The sequence below is a fragment of the Podarcis liolepis genome (genome assembly GCF_965112155.1).
Source record: "Podarcis liolepis genome assembly, chromosome: 4".
Lineage (NCBI taxonomy): Eukaryota > Metazoa > Chordata > Lepidosauria > Squamata > Lacertidae > Podarcis > Podarcis liolepis.
The window spans coordinates 24195595-24218922 of record NC_139558.1 but is presented as its reverse complement, the minus strand read 5'-3'; the positions used below and the strand labels follow the sequence as shown (position 1 = coordinate 24218922).

The window sequence follows — 23328 nt, the reverse complement described above, 5'->3', positions numbered from 1 at the left end:
TGAAGTCTCCGTCAGTTGAAAGAGAAAACACGCCTGTTGCTAATATTATAGCTGGCCTTATTTTGGCTGAAAGCCTCAAGAGGACTGTAATAGGAATGGAATGGAAACATTGCATGATAATGAGTGTCAACATTTGTAGAGATTCTGTATTCTTAAAGGGCCATAGAGCTGGCTGAAAAGATACTGCATCTTGTAGCAATGTTCGTCAGAGAGTAGCTAAAGCGATGTCTACAAGACATTGGGGTTTGTCCTAGAGAGCTCTGAAATGCAGAAGGCAGAACTGACAGGGGTTGGGGGACATAGGAGTCAACTCCTAGGGGCTGAGGTCCCTTCATCCCCTCAATAAAATATTTGAAGGTGATAGCCCACCTCCCCAAGTTGATGGGCGTTGCCCTTCAAATGGCATGTGTGTGTCTTTTGACTGATTATTTTATTCAAGTTGGGGGATATTGAGAAAACTCTGTATAGTGGGGTAAAGAAACACAGATACTAAAAGGTGGTAGACCTCACTGGAGGCTGCTCCATCAGGCAGAATGGGACGCTGCCCAACCATCTTCAGGCTGCCTTCTGGTGGACATGGTTTCTACATACGCTTGCTGTATGCCAAAACGTTTGCAGGATTTGGGGGGGGGGCATAGTGTGGTGCTGCTACAGAGCCACCTTCCGAGCTGTGGCATTGAGTTCCGGGGCAGCGAGAAGGCAACACTCTTGCGGGATCGCCAGGTTGGCTCTGCCATTGTTTTTATACAGCCTCAACCTCGCCCTTGCACTGCCCCATAAATGGCAGCAAAACCGCTGTTGGAATGGTGGGTCTGTGACTTTCCTCCATTATGTTGGCCGCTCCTGGACATGGTGTTCTGGACGGAAAATATATGGCAAATCTTACTTACTCCTACCACACATAGAAAGTTTGCCTGTCTGTCTTCATAACATGGTCAAACTAGAGAAATGTCCAGACATACGTAGGATTGCCCTATTAGTTATAAAGTGATCGCAATATAAGTGGGACGCTTAGTGACACCATTTTGTCCTACTCAATTTACTCTAAAGAATTCACAAACACTGACCCTTCCCCAAACCTCTCATCATACATAAACATTCTAGCCTAACCTGTAGATGCTGGGGTGGGGTGGGGGTTTTCTGAGCAGACTAAGCATTTGGAATGCATGGATAAAAACCATGAAATCATTCCTGTGTCCTATAGAAAACCCTTAATAAAACTGGGAAGGGTTCCCCAGATCTCCTGAGTCATAATCTAGCTCTTCTGTTCCTTTATGATTCCTGCATCTCACATTCTGTTCAGTTTATGCTTTCAAAGGAATATTCTCTTGGGAGAGATCAGTTCCCTCTCACAACTTCACACATCTGCCAATCTCTCTCTCTTCCCACTGCATATTTATGACTCCACTGCAGATGTTCATTACTGAAAACAATTTTGCAACTGATGTGCTATGCTACCTATGACCATACGTTTCCTCAGAGGGCTTGAATATCTGCTGCAAATGTATTGTTTGAAATGAATGAAAAGCTCTGCCTGTCACCAACTCGTGTACCTGTCATTTTTCTCTGTGTTCATGTTCGTCGGGGAACAGTTTGCCCCATTTGGCTAATAAATTTGGGGGTTTTTTCACCCTCAAACAAAGATAAGATGCTACAAACTTGCCTTTCCCCACTACTGCTGTTATCTTTTAAAGTCTAATGATTGCTTTCTTTGCTTTCCTGATTATTGTACCACGTTGAAAATTGGCTTGTAATTATTCTGTGCTCCAGCATTGTGTAGGATTGAGCATGAGGCTCTGTTCACCAGTGCAATGTCACAGCAGGTGAAAGCGCACCACAGCCATCAATAATAATGTGCCTTCCAACTATGCCCATTCGGTATTTCACTCCCTCTAAATAGCAAACTCATTTCGTGAATGCCAACAACCAGGCAGCCCAATGGGGGCCACGGAGGGAAAACAAGGAATATATAAACATGCTCAGAGGTGACCTGAAGTTTGCAGAACTACAAAAATCTTTAATAAACAGGCCCCACTGCTTTCAGATGGCAGACGGGCAGACAAAGGAAACTGGCTGAGAGTGAAAGAGAGGAATAAAGAAGAGGAAGGGTAAAAAATAGGGAGGCACTTATATCCAGTGCTATTTTTCTAGAAAAAGAGGTGCCAAAACTCACCTTGAACGCCTCCCTGGTTCTCTTATAATGGCAATAGCTCCCACCTGAGAGGTTCTGGAACTGAGTTCCGGTTGAAAAAGAAAAGAGCCCTGCTTGTATATCTGTGTTTCTTCCTCTGATGCCCTTTGCTCCGTTCCTCTTTCCTCCTCCATGAGAATCAAGGTAAAGAGGATGAAGAGACATATAGACAAAAGCAACTATTAGACAAGCTCACTTCCATCCGTATCACAACCCATCCAAAGAGTTAGAAGTGTGCTCTGCTATCTCATGGAGGTCTATGCTATTTCCCCTTCAGGCTGTAATCCTATAACAGTGCTACCTCAGGTTACATACGCTTCAGGTTACATGTGCTTCAGGTTACAGACTCCGCTAACCCAGAAATAGTACCTCAGGTTAAGAACTTTGCTTCAGGATGAGAACGCAAATCGTGCTCCGGCGGCGCGGCAGCAGCAGGAGGCCCCATTAGCTAAAATGGTGCTTCAGGTTAAGAACAGTTTAAGAACAGACCTCCAGAACGAATTCAGTACCTAACCCGAGGTACCACTGTATCCTGCTACCTAGGAAATAAGCCCAAACTGAATTTAGTGGGAATTACTCACGCTCAATCATGTATAATATTACATTCTCACTGTATGAAGTCAGTGGAGCAAATGAGTTGCTTTGGAACTCAATGATATGGAAAATAATTTTATGCATGGCAAGCCTACCTCTTATCTTAGTGGTAGAGTTACACACTTCTTGGCTACCCCTGGGTGTAAGCTTTTGCTAATAATTATTCATGGTAATTAAGCACTTTTCAGGACATGGAGCCCCTCACAATTCTTTGCTCAACCCTGAAAGCAGCCTGAAGGCATTCAACACAGTCTGAATTGCTTTGGAAACATTATAGTCTTCCCTCTCACAATATAAGTTGCGATGCTACTGTTGTGCCTCTTCCAGGATGCTTTTCTACAATGTGGGCAAACATTGAATAGCGCTCCCTTTAAAGAAGGCATATAATACAAGGTTGCATCCATTGTTCTAAGAGCATGATAATTTATGGGAAGCAAAGCTGCCCAAGAAATGCTGAGTTTAGGCCATATATGGCCGAATCTTCCAAAACAAAACTATTATGCCCAACTCAAAATGTAAATGAGTGTTGAAAGAGCACTTCTCTATAAACTATCAATTTGTGCACACGAGTAATGCTCTTCTGGATAGAAGCTGCAAAATTAAAGCAAAACATACAGATTTATTAGGGCGGAAAGAACTGCAACATGTTTTTTAAAAGAATAATTTCTTTTCATTACATACTTGGGAAGTACCAAATATCCTACTTTTGCTACTATAGGTGTCCAAAAAAGTCAGGCTGACAGTATGGAACATGAACTCTTAAGTATTTCGACATTTATAATAATGATATTCTCTTCCCTTCCTGGCCTCAACCCTGGCACTTTGTCATTTCATTAAAACACTCTCCAGGTGTTAAAATACGTGCAGAGATCAGTATAAGAGATTTGCTGTTGCTCTTTCAATTGTTGTTGTATGTGGTTTCTGATGGCAGTGCAAAAAGCCATAATAGCGTTAGATAAAAAATATTCTTTTACACTGCTTTTTTATATATATATATAAAAAAGCTAGTGAAAGAACATGCTATTTTTATAAATGCTGCTAGACATTCCTGCTGCTGCTGCTGCTACTGGATTTTTTATGTGACTGTATACAGAGTAAATGAAGACACTATGTGAGATCACAGCTTCCTATTTTCTTGTTCTTTAAGTGTTTTCTTGCTAAACCTATCCTATATGCCACAAATTTAAATTTTCTGGGCTTTAATTTATTCACCAGGATGCTTTTGCACTGGAAACAAATCACACTTAAAGGTAAAAATTCAATAAGGGCAGAGCAATCCAAAGCACCCTTATCCCAGGCTGGTGGGGGGCGGGGGGCACTTGATTAGGCAGAGGGGCTCCTCCACCCAACTATCCCAGCTAAGCCAGTTGGCCTCCAACCAAGCCAGAGTGATGCAGGTATCACTCCATCACTGACCTCTACCTTTTGCCTGATGAACATATAGGTGGGTGGGAATATGGTTAGTGGGCTGCCTTCTCCTTGTGTCCTCCATCTTTCCCAACATCAGGGTCTTTTCCAGGGAGTCTTCTCTTCTCATGAGGTGGCCAAAGTATTGGAGCCTCAGCTTCAGGATCTGTCCTTCCAGTGAGCACTTCCTTAAAAATGGATAGGTTTGATCTTCTTGCAGTGCATGGGACTCTCAAGAGTCTCCTTCAGCACCACAATTCAAAAGCCTCAATTCTTCGGCGATCAGCCTTCTTTATGGTCCAGCTCTCACTTCCATACATCACTACTGGGAAAACCATAGCTTTAACTATACGGACCTTTGTTGGCAAGGTGATGTCTCTGCTTTTTAAGATGCTGCTAGTCCTAGTACTGTGTACTAAAATGAATATACTGAGTATTATTAAAATGGAAAACTTCCTTACATAACTACATGATGAACACATTCATAATTATATATGGGTGGAGTATTTATCTTCCATTATCCCGTCCCCACCAACACACACACTGACCTCCTTCTCTCCATTATTCCAGGAAGAACAGCTAAGAAGCCAAAAGCAAATTCCGATTTCATATCTAGCTTTCAGCATTTGCTAGTACACGTATCCTTTAAAAAAATCATTGGACTCTTTAGCGAAGAGGAAATTGTTGTGCTAAAAGCTGTTTCTAATTAAAATATGCAATGCATACCTACCGGTATTTCGTAGGGAAGTAATTTTACAGTTTGTTTCTCTTCACTAATACAAACAAGATGTCTGTGAAAGTTCAACCAGTGCCTTGAAGGTAGTTTAAAATTCCTGAAATGTGCTACATTCTATTTTGCTCTAAAAATAACATGTGAGTCCTGGCAGAACGAGATACCCTCTAGGCTAGTAGCATAAGCAGTGTATTTCAGGGCAAAACACCACCAATCAAAATGTCACAAGCAGCTCTTCACTTTTCCCCTTTCCTTCCTAACTTGATTCTGATGTTATTTGATAAGAAGGGAACGGGCAACAGAGACATTTTGCGAGCCACTAGACTTGTATGTTTTTCAGCTGTACGCTTTCTTTTTATTAATTCTTAAATGTTATGTTGATATTTTGTCTGGTTTTAAGCCTAGACTTACTTCTATTCTATTTCCCTTTTTTAAAAAAAAAAAATCTTTTAAACTCCTTGAGGGAAGGGCCTGTTGCTTACTTAATGTTTTTCAGTAAAGTGTGGTGTATGCTGATAGTGCCACATGAATAATACCTAGCTTCCACAGAGACTAGACATTGCGTGTTCAGACCCAGAAACCTCCCCCCCTAAATAAATTCACACTTGACTCAAAATTTTGGTTTTGGTTTTTGGCAGAATTTAGGCCACAACTTTATTGATTACAGAAAGTGACTGGTTGCATAGGCTCTGGTTCAACTAGTTCCCTGCCATGCAGGTAGCGCTGACCCAGGGTTCCAGCATAGGTCAGCTAAGGGCGAACATCTGGATAAGCAGAAAGCCAGGAACGGGCTAACTCTACCACCCAAATGTCCCCCTAGACTCTGGCACGGGCACAACCCCCTCTCAGGGGTTGACCAAACCATCGAGTCCCTGGATTCCTTTAATGGAATACCCTTCACAGAGGGATGGCGAGAGCGTTCTCCCATCCCTATCACCTGAACCAGAGCCTATCCGCAACCTTACAAGTTGTGACGATTTGCTACGTGGCAGGCGAAACCCAAATGGCAACAGTCAATCAGCCAAGTGGGGAAAATTCCTGCTGTTCCCCTGTTCTGTGACAGACGACACACGACAGCATAGCAAGGTCAAGCGCAAAACCCTAAAAGTAGGGAGAGGTGGGCGGGTGTTCCGAACGCACATGCCAAAAGAGGAAGCTCTGGGTCACGTGCATGGGCATAAATAGGTCCCTTGAACCGTTTGGACTGCGTCCCATTGGCCAGATTCTACCCAGCTTCGAGGGACCTACCAATTGGGTGTTGTGGCTGACCAATCGTACCCACCCACAACACAGGGTGTCGGTTTTCCAGGTCTCAACGCAATACGTGCCCTCTTTAAGGGAGGAACCGATTTATAGTACCTCCAGTTGGTATTATTGCATTATGGCTAGCTAAATAAGCAAATGGACTTAGCACCCCAAACCAGTTGAGTGTCCATATTAGAGCTTTGGGATGCAGGTGGTACTGTGGTCTTAACCACCAAGCCTTTTGGGCTTGAAGATCATTAGGTCAGCAGTTCGAATCTGCAGAATGGGATCAGCTCCTGTTGCTTTGTCCCACCTTCTCCCAACCTAGCAGTTCAAATGCACGCAAGTGCAAATAGATAAACAGGTACCGCTGTTGCAGGAAGGTAAACGGCGTTTCTGTGCACTCTGGTTTTCGTCATGGTGTCCCATTGTGCTAGAAGCAGTTTAGTTATGCTGGCCACATGACCCGGAAATCTGTCTGCGGACAAACACCAGCACCGCACCCCATTGTCAAATTTGACTGGGCTTTTACCGTAACCTTTGTGCAAACAGCTTCTCAAAATTCACCATCCTACTTGAGGGCAAAGAAATTGGGGAAACAATTTCACCACATTGATTTTCTCCATGTGGAGGTGAAATTCTCCCAATAGTTTATTGGGGCAGGTCTTACTATTAGCACTGGCCGTAGCACAAGTTACCCCTTCCCGCCGCACAACTGTAAGTGGCAGCAGCAACAACAACTGTGTTGGCGTCCTGGCCATCCTTTTGCACCCTCCTCACTGTCCCTCGTTGAATGCCTTCCAGAACATGGAAATGACGGCCAACCCAGAAAAATTATGGACAATATTTGGAGGAAATTCTACTAAGCAGCCTTCTTTTCAAAAGGATGACGAAAAAGAAACATCTCGGAAATTTTATCAGAGCAACGTCTTCTGAGAAATTGTAGCTTAGCTGTAGTTCACATCCTGCCAGGTTTTTGAAGAACTGAAGGGGAGCTTGAAGGAGGACAGCAAGGTGGCTTATTTCATGCATTATGGGAGCCTGAGAAACAACTACCACATTCCAACTCTACAATTCTATGATTCTATGTGGGCAGACATGCGTGGCGTAATGTGTTTTATATGTATCCTTTACTAGCTTATAGTGAAACAACAACAACAAACTCCAGAAATGTGCATACTGTAATGTATCTGATAATTCCACAGGCTTACTCTATTTAACCCAAACACATGACTTAAGCCTCAAAGCCCTGTCCAAACACAAGTGGCAACTGTCAGACAATATATGAACCAAGAGAGAATCTAATGGGAGACAAAAGTGTTATCAACACATCTTGTCTTCCCTCAAAGGCAATGCCTCAGAATTCAGGAAATGCATCTCAAAGCCATGCCCACCACAGTTTAGAACAACTGTCTTGCTTTAAATCAGATCAGACTTTTATTGGCTATGCTTTTGGACTTACAAAGCATTTTTTTAAAAAAGAAAAAGTTCAGACTACTTTTTCCTACCTCTTACCGCATGTATTTCTTTGCATGCAGGATTCCTCTACTGCTGACCATCCTCACTTCCTTCTGCTCACACTGAGATGAGCTTCTGTGAAGGCTACATATTTGTATGAAATGATTTATGCCCTTTTGTTTCATGGTAGAGGCACTTTTCAGGGTCTGCCATCAACAGGCAGCACTCCGGCACTTTATAACCGCCCCCCTCCCAATTTGCCAAGAGATCTGTTCAATTAATTCTCATTTTGGTATATCTGACTTGCTAATCTATTAACACATCAGCTGGAGACTTTCATCTGTTGCCACCAATCATGTTGAATTGCTGAGGAGAGGCCGAACTGAAACATTAGGGCGTCAAATTTCTTCTGGTTACTACAACACAATTGGCTTCCTCCCACAGTATCTACATATGGGTAGTTTCTGGTGTTACAAACAAGCGTAAACAAAGCAGACGCTAGTGACTCCTGTTTCTTCTTTTCATACAAGTTGTGAAATGTGGGAAGGGAGGGATAATGTATTCATATCTCCCAAAGTGGTAGGAGTTTGCTCTATACACATCTGGTCCTTGTGCATCGCCCCTACGATGAGATGCTCAAATTCCCATTTGCCACATTATACAGGATACAGCAAAAGTAGGTGTGTTAGTTGATGATGCACTGAGAAAGTAGAATGGTTTTGCAGTGCTGCAATTTGGAATGTGTGTTTGCTTTTTCATCTCCCCCCCCCCCCTCCTTTTGCTCTCTTTCACCAGCATATAGCATTAAAATGCCCAAAACTAGGTAATAATAAGTTTATTTATCCTTGGAGATTTTACAGAAGTTTCAAGGTACATTTGCAGGAAGTGTCCAGAGGGTGAGCTGCATACGGATCTCATTCTCGGTTGCAATTCATTCATTGTAATGTATCCTGAGGTGAATGACTTTGGGATAACCCCATCTTTTTATATAATATTTCTTCTGTAGCACTGAGTATGTTCCGTGGGTGTATTTTTAAACATAATCACATAGCATGGCTATCTGGAGGACTATACTTCAAGCAGTTTCAAATAGGAAATACCCAAAAAAGAAAGTGTCAAAGGGGGGGGACACGACAGCTTTCCATTATATATTTGATCCTTGCAAATAGTGTGTGTGTGTGTGTGTTTTAACAACTGGCAAGACTGATAGGTATCAGGCTTAGTTGAGTTAGCAAAAGGAAGCCACCGTGAATTCAAATATAGCTACACACAATGCAGTAATCTCATAAAATCCTCTCTCATACAGGTTATGTAGTATGAAGATTACAAAATTCACTCCATTGTAACGGTCCTTAGGCTAGTTAAATAGACGGTGAGGTGTGTAGCAATTTTTAGGATTGCAAAACTTTACAGAAACAATCTCTTAATCCCTAGTGAGTATCTAGGATTGCAGTGAGTATTTCATGCATAGGTGCGTAAAGGTAAAGGTAAAGGACCCCTGACTGTTTAAGTTCAGTCGCGAACGACCCGGGGTCATCTCATTTTACTGGTCAAGGGAGCCAACATTTGTCCGCAGACAGTTTTTCCAGGTCATATGGCCAGCATGAGTAAGCCACTTCTGGTGAAACCAGAACAGCTCACGGAAACACCGTTTACCTTCCCGCCAGAGCAGTACCTATTTATCTACTTGCACTTTTGGCGTGGTTTTGAACTGCTAGGTTGGCAGGAGCTGGGACAGAGCAACGGGAGAAGAAGAGTTTGGATTTCATATCCTGCTTTATCACTACCCAAAGGAGTCTCAAAGCAGCTAACATTCTCCTTTCCCTTCCTCCCCCACAACAAACACTCTGTGAGGTGAGTGGGGCTGAGAGACTTCAAAGAAGTGTGACTAGCCCAAGGTCACCCAGCAGCTGCACGTGGAGGAGCGGGGAAGCGAACCCGGTTCACCAGATTACGAGACTACCGCTCTTAACCACTACACCACACTGGCTCTCATCCCGTCACAGGGATTCGAACTGCTGACCTTCTGATCAGCAAGCCCAAGAGGCTCAGTGTTTTAGACCACAGCGCCACCCGCGTCCCCCATAGCTCTGTTCAAATAGCAACAAACATAACTCAGACATTATTTATTTATTAATTCATTCAATAATTAATTGATTAAATTTCTATATCACAATCAGGTCCCTGGCTCAATTCAGCTTGCAGCTATCCAGCCCTCCTCTGCCCCCTCTCTCCCTCAGCACAGAAAGAGCCTTAATTCCAGTAAAAGCATCATTTAACAAAGATATTTATTTGCCAGTGACTCAAATTAAATGTAGAAAAAATATGAAATTATATTAGGAAGTATTGCCTCAAGCACTGGGGTTCTTAATGACCCCCTCCAGCATTAATACCTGCCTTACTTGTGCACGTCCCCCTTCGAGTCCTTGTTCTGAATAGTTAGACTTAAATTGCTATGTCAATATAAAGTAGTTATTTTGTTCTTAAGTCATATGTTTCTCCTTGTTCAACCTCCATAGAGATTTGGATCCTAAGACCAGTTAGGTGAAGAAAAAAACCCATCACCACTTTCCTCTCGCAGCCACTTGGACATTCTGAAAAGAAGGCGAGGGTTACTTAGAATCATAAAATCTTAGAAACTTAGAGTTGGAAGGGCCCCGAGGGTCATCTAGTCCAACCCCTTGCAAACCATGAATCTCAGATGGCCAGCCAACCTCTGCTTAGAAACCTCTGAGTAAGGAGTGTCCACCACCTCTAGTGGGAGTCTGTTCCACTGCCAAACACCTCTGACTGTCAGAAACTTTTTCCGAAAGTTTAGTCGGAATCTCCTTTCTTACAACTTGAAGTTCTACCCTCCAGAGCAGGAGAAAACAAGCCTGCTCCCTCCTCCATGTGACAGCCCTTAAGATATCTGAAGATGGCTATCATAACTCCTCTCAGTCTCCTCTTCTCCAGGCTAAACAAACCCAACTCCTTCAATCGTTCCTCATAAGGCTTAGTTTCCAGACCCTTGATCATCTTGGTCTCCCTCCTCTGCACACATCCCAAATTGTCAGCATCCTTTTTAAATTGTGGTGCCATTATCTCTCAGACCAAGGGGGCCGCAAGAGTGCTTGAACCTGGAACCCAGCGTGTGGGGAAGTGACGCCAAATTTAAGAGCTCCCCCAGCCCTCACTCTGCCTTCCCAAAGCTGGGTAACTGAGGCACTGGGCTTTAGGAAGGATGCACAAGGCTCTGGCATGGTCCTAGAACCCTCCCATCTTCTTCCCAAAACTGGGAAGCACTAACTAGGCTTTGGGAAGGAGGAGGGAGGAATCTGTCAGAAGTCCAGCACCTCACATACCTGGATTTGGGAAGGTAGCACAAGGGCTAAAGGGGGAGGGTGTCAAATGTTGCTGACCACCCTGATCCAGGGTATTCATATCCCTCTCCCACTAGCCAAAGTTCCTGAGGCACCTGTTGCTATTTATCCATTGTTAAACACATCCTGAGATACAGGGTTGTTTTCAAACTGAACTCCCTCAAATTACACACATACATAAGGGCATTGAAACAGTAGACGTCAACTCATTTATAGTATACAAGGAGTGCAAAAGAAGAAATTATTGGTGGTGGGAAGTGATAGATAGATAGATAGATGATAGATAGATAGATGATAGATAGATAGATAGATAGATAGATAGATAGATAGATAGATATAGAATTGGGGTCAGTTTTGACTTCAGGTGCCATTGTGGGCTGGGAGGGTAGAACAGTTTGAGCATTTTCTATAAATGGAACTATGCGAAGGTTGAAGAAGGAATGTGTCATGCAGAGGAAATATTACCCCAAAACGTGTTTGGAGTCACTAAGTGAAGTTAAATGCCTTGCTTTGCCCAGTAGGTAGCATTATCTCAGCACGGCGGAAGTTGAGATGTACTGCAGAATGGCTTTGAGTTTAGAATATTTTTTAACATGTTATTAATCACTATGTTCTTTTCCACAAGATGTCTTTATGTAACCCCTTGCCTGTGCTCCTCTCTTTAGCTACAAGGCTCCAAAATAAATGTTAATTTCTCCCTCTCTTTTTTGCTCATATGAAAATCTGTCAACACCTTTCTATTATGCTGTCGTTTGGGATGTCTTCTTAACAGTGGCTCTCATTCAGACACTTTGTGGTATCACATTTCTATGAAGGACAAGATTGCCCCATCTCTTAGGCTGCCACAGTGACTGTGTGATTCATCATCATCATCAAGTAGTGGGAAGAAAGCCCCCCAAATGAGCCATTCATTCTAGGTTTAAAGGTAAAGGGACCCCTGACCATTAGGTCCAGTCGTAGCCGACTCTGGGGTTGCAGCGCTCATCTCACTTTATTGGCCAGCTTTATTGGACAGCTTCCGGGTCATGTGGCTAGCATGACTAAGCCACTTCTGGCAAACCAGAGCAGCGCACAGAAACGCCATTTACCTTCCCGCTGGAGTGGTACCTATTTATCCACTTGCACTTTAACGTGCTTTCGAACTGCTAGGTTGGCAGGAGCAGGGACCGAGCAACGGGAGCTCACCCCGTCGTGGGGATTCAAACCGCCAACCTTCAGATCAGCAAGTCCTAGGCTCTGTGGTTTAACCCACAGCGCCACCCGCGTCCCCATTATAGGTTTAGCCATGACTTATTAAATTTTAGCGTGCAGCTATCTCTCACTCTCACCTTCTTTCAGAAGCCATCTTTATATTAGCATTCAAAAGCTCCTCTTCAACTATTTATCCAGTCTGCATAGTTCTGCACTACCCTAATGATGCACAATTCTATATTCTGTTTTTCCCTTAGGCTCACTCATTGTATGTCCGTGATTTACGGTCCTAACTCCCCAGTACACTTAATCCCATGTTTCTGTGCCTTAAAGTGGCATTCAGAAATCAATGGCCCAGTCCAAACAGCTCCTTCAGCTATATGCACACTAAGATGTTTGACTCTTTGAGCAGCAGCCCTCAACAGCCATACTACAGATACCTGCTTTTCACATTTTTCTCAGCCTTGCCGTGTAATGTGCTGGACTCCTATTCAAGACAGAAAAATGCCCAAAGCTCCCTTGGGCACGTGGAGCTCCAGGCCATTTTGGTTCCCTGGGTCCAGCTGCAGCCATTGCAAATTGTTTCTGTGTCCTCCTGCATTGCCAAGAGCCCCAGAGCTGTTGGGCTGCTACTACAATATGAATGTTAAACAGTGCAAACTTACCTTGTATTTGCCTTTTCGTAAAACTTTTTTGCCAAGCCTGTCTCCCTGCCCAATGCTTCCACCTCAACTGCTTGCTGTACGGGTTTTCCCATCTCCTTTCAAGTCATGTTCCTTTCTTCAGTGCATGCCAGATGTCTTCCCTTCCCCCTCCACCCAAATATTACTGTGCAAGTTTTTTTTTGTTTTTTTTTTTGGTTAAAAGAACCTTTTTCCCGCTGCTGCTTTGTGATCTTCAAACCACCGCTCTGGTTTTGATTCTCGCAGGTGTTTGCAGCATCCCCCGATCTATTATCAAGCCGTTCTCATTACTATGCTGCTTCCGCCCTCGGAATTCATTAGCAAAGATAAGGTTGAACATAATTGTGGCCCTTGCAATGCCCTTAAAGGACTCCTTTCCCTCAGCGCGCTACACTATCATTAATCTGCACCCTTTGTTTATACTCAAACCCAAAGTGTTTTCGGTACATGGGGCCCTTTGTTTGCAGCAGCGATAGCTATTCGGAGGTCATTATCCTTCCACATGGGAGGCTGAGAGCGGGAGCAAGTGCCTGCCCTTCAGACACCCTCAAGCCCTTATCTGTGATTAGATGTTCTCCATCAGATGTCCTGGTGATTGTGCTGAAATCTAATTACAGTATATAGTTTGGTGGCTGTCCCACTTTCCCAAGTGATTGAAAGTTTTAGGGGGCAGCCTTTGGCTAGGTTAGGTTTCCTTATAAGGTGGGGTTGCTGGAACCTTGGAGCATTTCTCGTGTTATGAGGAAAAAACTGCTCCTTTTCCCTTATGGGGTACCCAAGAGCCCATCTAAAGTCCTTTTGTAGGTTCTCTATTGGTAGGAGAAAATAACAGAGACCAACCAGGGAATATTGAGAAGCAAAGCAGCTAGTAAGCCTGATCTCTATTAAAGCTGTAGCAACAGGATGCTCCCCCCCCCACGCACACACAGGAGGGGGGACCCTGAGCCATGCGTGCAACCCCTTATAAAGACATTTTAAATTGCCTTCCCTGAGGTCCAAGACCGCACCCAGAAACATCATACATACATCACAGAAGGGCTGTGACCCAAGTGTTGTTGTTTAGTCATTTAGTCGTGTCCGACTCTTTGTGACCCCATGGACCAGAGCATGCCAGGCACTCCTGTCTTCCACTGCCTCCCACAGTTTGGTCAAACTCATGCTGGTAGCTTCGAGAACACTATCCAACCATCTCGTCCTCTGTCGTCCCCTTCTCCTTGTGCCCTCCATCTTTCCCAACATCAGGGTCTTTTCCAGAGAGTCTTCTCTTCTCATGAGGTGGCCAAAGTATTGGAGCCTCAGTTTCAGGATCTGTCCTTCCAGTGAGCACTAGGGCTGATTTCCTTAAGAATGGAGAGGTTTGATCTTCTTGCAGTCCACGGGAGACCACCCCCTTAATACATCAGAGAAGGGGTGGGAATCTGGGTGTGTTATTTCTTCCTGTCTGCCAGGTTACCTGATTGGATTACCTGGGCATCCTGGCCACTCTTTTGTTATGATAACTACTCAATTCCTGAATCCAGGTCACAGGTCACAGGGACACACTCTATTCATATCTTAAATGTGCCCTTAAAACAGGATTTGTGAAAGAGACAATGGGGAGATTTCTCATTTCCTTCGACCTTGAAGAGAAATATTTGAGGTCATTTTGGGAGAGAGAAAATGGTTTCAGGACTTTTCTGTGGGTTTCAGACATGTGGTTTACATATTTGTATGTGTTTGCTTGGTACACTTGGTACACATCTCTTTTCTATATATAAGACCTTAAAATTCTTATAACACTGGGATACCTGTTTTTATTTACAAATATGCATGGTGAGTGTGGGGAAGTGAGCAATCATTACCATAAAGGGCTGTGTTTTTAAATAACAAGTTGTCGTCCCCGAAGAAGATAGCTTCTGCATTTGGCCTGGGGGTGTGCTAAGACTTCCTTCTCCTTTATTAGCTACATTCTGCCAAACAAACCATTTCTTTCCAACCGATGTCCAAACCCATGGGGTGTGTCTCTAGCTAGTTGCCACCAGCCATCAGCGCTTGTTTAAGGAAGGAGTTTTCCCATCAATGCCCATAGAGCAATGGTTCCCACTTACTAAGTACTACGGACTCTCGGTTTTTCAAAAGTCAAGCTATAGAGCCCCTACTTTTGAAAAGAAAAGAAAAAAGATATTTCTATGGTCGTTTTTGTTATGTGAATAGACCCTCTGGGTGGGTTACCCTTTCTTTAGGCTTCTGAGCATGACTGTCTAGGGACCTGTTTAGAGGCATTTCAGTAGGATTGTCCCGGGAACCTGCTTAGTGGTTTACTAACCGCTGTGAGTTAAACCACAGAGCCTAGGGCTTGCCAATCAGAAGGTCAGCAGTTCGAATCACTGCGACGGGGTGAGCTCCTGTTGCTCGGTCCCTGCTCCTGCCAACCTAGCAGTTCGAAAGCACAAAGTGCAAGTAGATAAATAGGTACCGCTCGGCGGGAAGGTAAACGGCATTTCCGTGCGCTGCTTTTGCCAGAAGTGGCTTAGTCATGCTGGCCACATGACCCAGAAGCTGTACGCCGGCTCCCTCAACCAATAAAGCGAGATGAGTGCCGTAACCCCAGAGTCATCCACGACTGGGCCTAATGGTCAGGGGTCCCTTTACCTTTACCTAACCTAATAGCAAAGGACCCACTATTCTTTTTTAGTCTTTTTCTGCATGTGCTGTTTTGTCTTTTACCTCCTTCCAACCCCATTTTCTTCCCCAAATATACTCCAGGATTAGCTGGTATAGCAATTACTTTGTCCTTGAGTGGCAGAAGTTGAACTTCTGAGCCACCTATATTGCCTTCAAGTTTATTAGCAGTGAGTGGCATTTCCCTAAGGATCAGCAAGGAATTCCAACGCTAGATTGCTTGGTCTGCTAAGAATTTAATGACTTCTCTCTACATGAGGACTGTCTTTGGAGACAAACCTAGTCCTATTATTATTATTATTATTATTATTATTATTATTATTATTATTATTATTAAACTGCCCTACACCCAAAGATCACAGGGCAGTTTACAATATAAAAACACAACAAGACATACCATAAAAACAAACAAACAAAATACCCTCCAGTTTAAAAGTCTGGTTTTTTAAAATTTAAAATTAAAATTGATTGTTTAATTAGCTAAAGGACTTGGAGAAGAGGGATGTTTTTTCCTGGTGCCTAAAGATATGTAACAAAGGCACCCAGGCAAGCTTCCCTGGGGATAGCATTCCACAAGCAGGGAAGCACCACAGAGAATACCTTTTCTTATGTTGCCACCCTTCAGACCTCTTGCAAAGGAGGCATACAAAGAAGAAAATATGATTTGCTAAGCATCTATATTGTGCAGTCAGACAATATCTTTTCTCATTGGCTAAGTATGTGATACATACCAGTGTTTTTCAACCTGTGGGTCAGAAGTGGGCTGTGGACAGTTTTCCACAGGGTGCTTGTATAAGAAATTGAAAGACTATTATAGCTCACTCCTGATGTGGCCAAAGACACCTTGTGGCAAACCATCGCCAAATCTGCCACCAGGATTAGTGAATAGTTAAGCCAAAGGTGAGTTGAAGTTTACTTGGGTGAAATAAGAAATAATATATTTACCCCTGTGTATTAATAATGACCTGAGATTACGTCAGATAACTATCAAGCCCTGCATTGATCTACTTTGTTGGCAATATGCAAGCCTGGCCATTCCACTGATACTTGCCAGAACGGACTTTATTGTGAATAAAGCAATCTAAAAATATTCATAGTTCATTATACACTGCTTGCATAACCATGTTTTTATAACTTGGGAAGCAATATCCTGCCATCAGATGGTAGCTGTTCTTACATTCCCATATATAAAACTATGAATAACCTTGTATGTACTTCAAATATTTAAACAAATTCCACATTAATAAAGCTTTAAGCAAAGTTTTGCTTGGGCGTCTCAAGTAATGGTTATAAAATAGGCAAACTTGCAGTTAAAATGCAAGAAACTGACAGCTGGTAAAGACCTAATGTCCAAAATCCACCTGACAGTGTAATGATGGGTCAGTTTGGACTTGTGGGTCACCGTGCCAAAAGAATTGGGAACCACTGATATATACAACATTTCACTTATCAACAACTGACAGGTCTAATAAGAGGGAGGGGAGTATGTTTTCCTTGTAGAGTGTGAGAGAACTGTGAAAAACTACACAAAGGAAATACAAATATTTACTGCAACACTCTTTGCATTTTTAAATCTTTCAAGAAAAGGACTTTTTGCAGTTGTAACTGCGTGTAGTTCTGAAACGCTAAGAAATTAATGTCAAAACAGAAGTCTCTACTGTAGTTCTTTACTGCCACCTTGTGTTTCTTCAGTTGATTGCATTTGCTGCTCTTTGGGCGGGGGGGGGAGCAAGACTTTGTTCCTGGTTTATTTAATCTTGTTTATGTGTGTGTGTTTTTATTTAGCTGAAGCAAAGTGAGGCGAATGCAGATACCAAGGAAAAGCTCCCACTGCGCCTACGGATCTTTGAAAAATTCCCTAACAGACCTCAAATGGTAAAAATCTCCAAGCTCCCTTCGGATTTTACAGTCCCCAAAATAAGGTAGATTCGCTTTTCAGCTCTCTTTAAGTGCTTGGCAATGTGAAAAGTATTTTAAGATAGGTTTGAAGTTTTCTTTAGATTCTCTTCTCCAATGTGTGTCTTTTTTATTTTAAAAAAAGAATGTGAAATTGATCCTGTTCCACAAGGCCAAATTAAGGTGGTTTGGAGCCAATGCAATTCCCCAAACAGGACCCCCCCCCCCTTTCACCAAAAATGAGTATAAAATGGCTGCAAAACACTTAATACTTGAATCACAGACATCACATTTTGGTCCCTTTAACCATACTGACGCATCTTGTTTCTTTGTTTCTCTCTCCTAACCATATACACATATATTTTGCCTATACAGTGGTGCCTCGCAAGACGAAAAGAATCCGTTCTGTGATTCTCTTCGTCTAGCGGTTTTTTCATCTTGCGAAGCAAGCCCATTGACGGATTAGCGGATTAGCGCTATTAGCGGCTTTTAGCGGCTTATCTGCTGATCGGATCAGCTGATAAGCGGCTTAGCGGCTTAGAAAAGGGGGGGAAAGGGGGGGAACCGCAGGAACTCGCAAGGCATTGTCGTCTTGCGAAGCAAGCCCATAGGAAATTCGTTTTGCGAAGCACCTCCAAAACGGAAAACTCTTTCGTCTAGCGAGTTTTCCGTCTTGCGAGGCATTCGTCTTGCGGGGCACCACTGTACTCATTTTCTTCCCCTTTTTGCTTGTTTGCCCACTACCAGTGCATTATCTGTACTGTGAACCAACCTAGAAATAGTATCTGTTTTGCTTCCAAAGGAGTGAAGAGTCTTCCAATTTACAAGAAAGCTAGAACAGCACATCTATTGTCTTTTAGAATCATTGCCAAATACTAGAGCAATCCCTGCACAATATAAACACATTTATCTGAAATTTCATGCTTAGAAGTTGCATTAATACTTACCCTCAATTAAGCTATGGCTTTGTGACAGGCTTAAACATTCTGCTTTATATGAGTAGAATGTTAGGAAAGACATAAGTAAAATATATTTTGTAAACCGCTTTGCGATTTGTTTTTCACAATCAAGCGGCATATAAATTTTATGAAATAAATAAATAAATGGGGGCGTTAGCTATGATTCTGTCCCATTAGAACAAGCAAATTGAAAACCAGAATCTGGCTGATGCAAAGTATGGTCTAACAAAACCCTTTTTAATAAATGTGTTCTTTGAATTCCTGCTGAAATATCTTTTTTTTTTCTTGAGAAAGGATGTTTTCTATGGATTATTTCAGAGGTTTTAAAACTTGGAATTTAGCACATAGCAGAATCAGACAGAGAGGTAAAGTGCAAAACAAATGATAATTTTTTAAAGGAAAGCACGGTTAAAGAAGAACATAAGGTTTTTTTAGACAGTCGTGTAGCTACATACAAATTTAATGTTACTTCAGTGATCAAATCAAAATCCATTATGTATAATATGCCTTGTATCGTTTTCATTTTATCTTTTGTACTAGCATATGGACTATTCAGGATTTTTTCAGATACTATCAAATTATAAATAAAGTGAACCAGGAGCTTTGCCTCAAAGCCTTCTCTCTCCTTTTTTTACTCTTAAGGGAAAGCTTTATGAAGCAATTTATTGACCGACAGCAGCAAGACACAACTTGTTTACTGAGAAGGCTTCCATCAGCTTCCTCCTCCTCATGTGACCATTCTAAAAGGTTGGCAATTGAAGACAACAAATACATTGACCAGAAGGTAAACAGCATATCCATGCCTATCATAAATTAAAGTTGTACAAGCACATAGAGCATTGATTGTCCAGCATAACAGACAGATTTCGTAATTATGACCCTAGACTTTTGATTGATGCTAATTTGGGGTTTCCTTTTAAAGTTCTGTTACGATTCTGAACTCCATGATGACATCACAGTGTAGGGAAGAGATGGGTAGCTGGTGTTGTGTCCACACAAACCCATAGCTGTCAACCGTCCCTTATTTGGCAGGAAAGTCCCTTATCCCAGCGTTGTGTCCCGCTGCTGTCCCTTAAATTTCCCGGGTTTCAAAGGAAGCAGCTCCTCTCCCTCCCTCCCTGCCAGCCAGGGAGGAGGGAGGCTCCAGCGGTGTTGCTTGGCTGCGCTGCTCACCCAATAAGGAGTCTAAGAATGACTGGGGGTTGGAGCTTGCATGCCTTGTGCTGATCAAATTGGCTGCGTTGCCTGGGGTCTCGCCTTTGCTCAGCGCTTCCCAGCAGAGAGGTGACGGTGGTTTCCCTTGCTGCATCCCCTTTGTCGGGTTGCTGCACTGTGGGAACCACCGCTTGAGGCTTCGGTTGGCTGCTGGCTGGGCTTTCTGCCTTTGGCTCGGAGGGGCTCAGAAGTTGAACATACCTGTGCTTGGAAAATCCCTTATTTTGGCTGCTGATCCCTTATTTTTGAGGCTGCTGGTCCCTTATTTTCAAATCTGTAAGTTGACAGCTATGCACAAACCAACCCATGCAGCAGTCTCCCATCAACACATTTTTTAAACAAATAGTTATATTCCATACATTGATGTCATACACGACTGCAGGACCTGAAGAACAGGGGGAAAATAATAGCACATCTGTCCAAATGCTGTCTAGGTGATTGCAGTACCATGCCATGGAGCACAGATTCCCCATGCATAAGTTGAGCCTCTAGTCAGATAGATGTGGGAGAGATTTTTGCTGAATGCCTTTGAAAACTGTTGCCAGACAAAGTTGGGCAGTGCGTGGGCTGACTCAGTGTAAGATGGTTTCGTATACTCAGTGAGAAATTTGCCCATGTGGGTAGAACATTAGGTTGCACTTTGCTACTGATTCTGGCTTTCTATACTTACCATTACCATAGCAACCTCCCTTGTAAATGCACCAACATTCTCCAAAATCTCTCCCCTCTAACACAGATTTGAAATAATAACTTAAAAAAACCCTGACTGTGTGCACAGTAGAACAAACAAGCATGAGCTATGGGAGATGTTAATTGAACACACAACACTGAAATCAACCACAAAAATTATGCTGACAGCTGTAGCTTCCTTTGTGCATGCTATCTATATTTCCTCTAACGCGAATCAGAGAACCTAGAAAATAATAAAGAAGAGCTGTTTAGGAGTTGAGCAAAAGCAGGTTTCTAACTATGGTGGCCCTAGGGTCTTTTGGAGAATCGTGCCCCCTTTCTTTATTCCAACATCTCACGAGTTTTCATTTTCTCCAAAATGAATGCACAGAGGTGCTGCAGACGTTTTTGCCCAAAAGTTTCTCTTTATCCAAAGTTCTCATAGTTTTCTTCCCTCTAGTTCAGTCCGCCAAGCCTCTTTCTCTCTTTACTCTGTCCAAAGTTGCATGACAGGCAAGCTGACATCATGATTACAGGGATCTCCAGCCTTATCAGGATGCTGTTGTCCTTTCTGGAAGACCGCTGGAAGGTAGCTCACCTCCTGTTTATTTAAGATAGCCATCAATAGCTTTAAGCAGTTAAGCAGAGCTAACATTCACTCAGTCATTCACTTTGTGACTGATTACATTAAAAATACTAATATTATATGGATAATAGAAGCATAAGTGCAATGAATACATAGGTATATAAGACTTACTGTACAACATAATGTCTGAATAAGTATGGTACATGCCAGGGGAAAATCAGCTGATTACTCCATTTGATTTCATTCATGATCCTTACTTTTGTTTTGTTATTCATTCACTAAAATTGCATTCACTCGGTAATTCATTCATTCTTCTCCTATCAATTTCATTATTTCCATTTATTTCCATTTTGTTTTCTTAACCATTACTTTAGCTGCTATCTATGGTTGCAGCAGCTTCCACTGGTTTTATCGAAAACGTGCTGGACATTACATTTTTCCATTCTTCGGGGCAGCCTGAGAAAAGTAGTTGCCATTAAGAAAAAACACCACAGTGCACCATTTGTGGCTGCCATTCTTGTGCATTGGTGCTGTTGGCCAGATAAAATGCATAGTTGGCATTGTCACACTCGCGAGTGGAACCAGTCTAACATGAATGAATACAATTAGGTGAGATGATCCATGCCACACAAAAGCAGAAGCCCCTGCTAAGGTTTTCACAAATCCACCAGTAACCTGGTGTCAAAGGCATCTGACACCAGTGAGAGCTGTTTTATGTCATCCAATTGTATACAGTGATGTGCTACTCAGTAAAGGTAAAGGGACCCCTGACCATTAGGTCCAGTCGTGGCCGACTCTGCGGTTGCGGCGCTCATCTCACTTTATTGGCCGAGGGAGCCGGCGTACAGCTACCGGGTCATGTGGCCAGCATGACTAAGCCGCTTCTGGCGAACCAAAGCAGCGCACGGAAACGCCGTTAACCTTCCCGCTGGAGCAATACCTATTTATCTACTTGCACTTTGACATGCATTCAAACTGCTAGGTTGGCAGGAGCAGGGACCGAGCAACGGGAGCTCACCCCGTCGCGGGGATTCGAACTGCCGACCTTCTGATTGGCAAGTCCTAGGCTCTGTGGTTTAACCCACAGCGCCACCCACATCCCTTGTGCTACTCTGTACGAACACACAAACTGCTAACCATGTTCTAAGCATGAGTTTAACACTACGCCAGCCACCATTGTGAATTCCTGTGCTACTTGGGAGAAATCCTCGTCGGGGCAGAGTCATACTGCCCCAGTTTGGGTTTTCTGCACAATCCCGTTGGGGGTATTCCGTCTAAATTACCAGCTTGAGGTAAGGAAAATATCAACCCGGATGCAACATAAGCAGCTATATCCTTGGGTTGTGTGTACTGGTGATCAGCCACAGCTCTGTGCAGACCAAACTACAGTCTCATATTGACATGAATGACTAAACAACGTACTGGTATTGATAGCGTTGACATTTATATTTTAAATGTCTCTCTGCAATGGTAGATGGAAATGGCACATAAGCGTGTGGCTAGATGCAGACATGCCACTATACAAATAAAAGGGCTCCCACTGGGAAATGGGGGGCACAGCACCATCTCACCCTTCCCTTTCTAGTCCCCCACAACCAATCCTATGCTGTTCTCCCAATCCTTTGGAGCAGCTTTAGAGAGAGGAAGGATCTGCAAATATTGCCACCCCTCTTCTTCTGGTGGAGAATCACATGCGTGGAACTTTGCACACCACAAGTCTGGACAGAAACCATAATATGTCGAGTGATATTTGAATGGACTACTATGTTCTCCAGATGCGTTTGCATTTATCACATTGTTTTAAAGTAAGCTTGTATTCTTCATCCTTATATTCTAGCTTTCAATTGTGATGTTTTCAGACAGAGATTTTCTGAAAACGTCTTTGTCATCTGCAACATCTGGGTTGTTGTCAAATGAGTTGGCTTGCCATCCACATGGCAGATGTGTTTTTGCCTTTCCTTTTTACTAAAAACCATCTGTGTTGCTTTAAGCAGTTTTATGATCCTGGTAATTTTTTGCAGATCTTCTTTCATTATCATTTTTTTTTTTTTTAGTAATAGTAGTTAGATTCTGTGGCCGTAGAATTGGATTTAGTGCATTGCAGTTTTTTTAAATAGGAAAGCTCTAATATCACCAAATAGAAACAGACCTTGCAACTTCTGATCTAAGGCAGAATGAAGCTTTCTTATGCAAGTCTTAAGAAATATTTGCATGTATGTATCCGGGTGCATTTTGCCATTCAAAGTCTCAATTAAAAAGCCTGCTGTGTTTTCAGATAATGCATACGAAGCTGATAGAGTCTTTTTTGCAAGGCAAGTGTTGAAATGTAAAACAGTTAAGCCAGCTAAAATGATCTGGGTAATCTGTGAGGAGTGATAGATATTCACAATATACCTTTATTTTTCACATAACTGTATCCCTAAAACTGTTGGTCCAAAATTATAAGGTAGGACTCCATAGGAGGTGCAAATTCCAAAT

At 42.8% G+C, this 23328-nt stretch overlaps 1 protein-coding gene across 10 annotated transcripts in view; it reads left to right on the top strand.

The window, feature by feature from the left end:
- NALCN (sodium leak channel, non-selective) overlaps window positions 1-23328 on the top strand; it is a 191064-nt gene that overhangs the window by 129850 nt on the left and 37886 nt on the right. For 6 of the 10 annotated variants that reach the window (XM_083501002.1, XM_083501000.1, XM_083501006.1 and 3 more), the window contains 3 exons: window positions 17311-17447; window positions 19023-19164; window positions 20767-20853. In XM_083501002.1, the coding sequence (XP_083357128.1) occupies window positions 17311-17447; window positions 19023-19164; window positions 20767-20853 (366 nt within the window). The remainder of the gene's footprint in view (window positions 1-17310; window positions 17448-19022; window positions 19165-20766; window positions 20854-23328) is intronic. The other 4 variants (XR_014525549.1, XM_083501008.1, XM_083501004.1 and 1 more) reach the window with 1 other exon arrangement.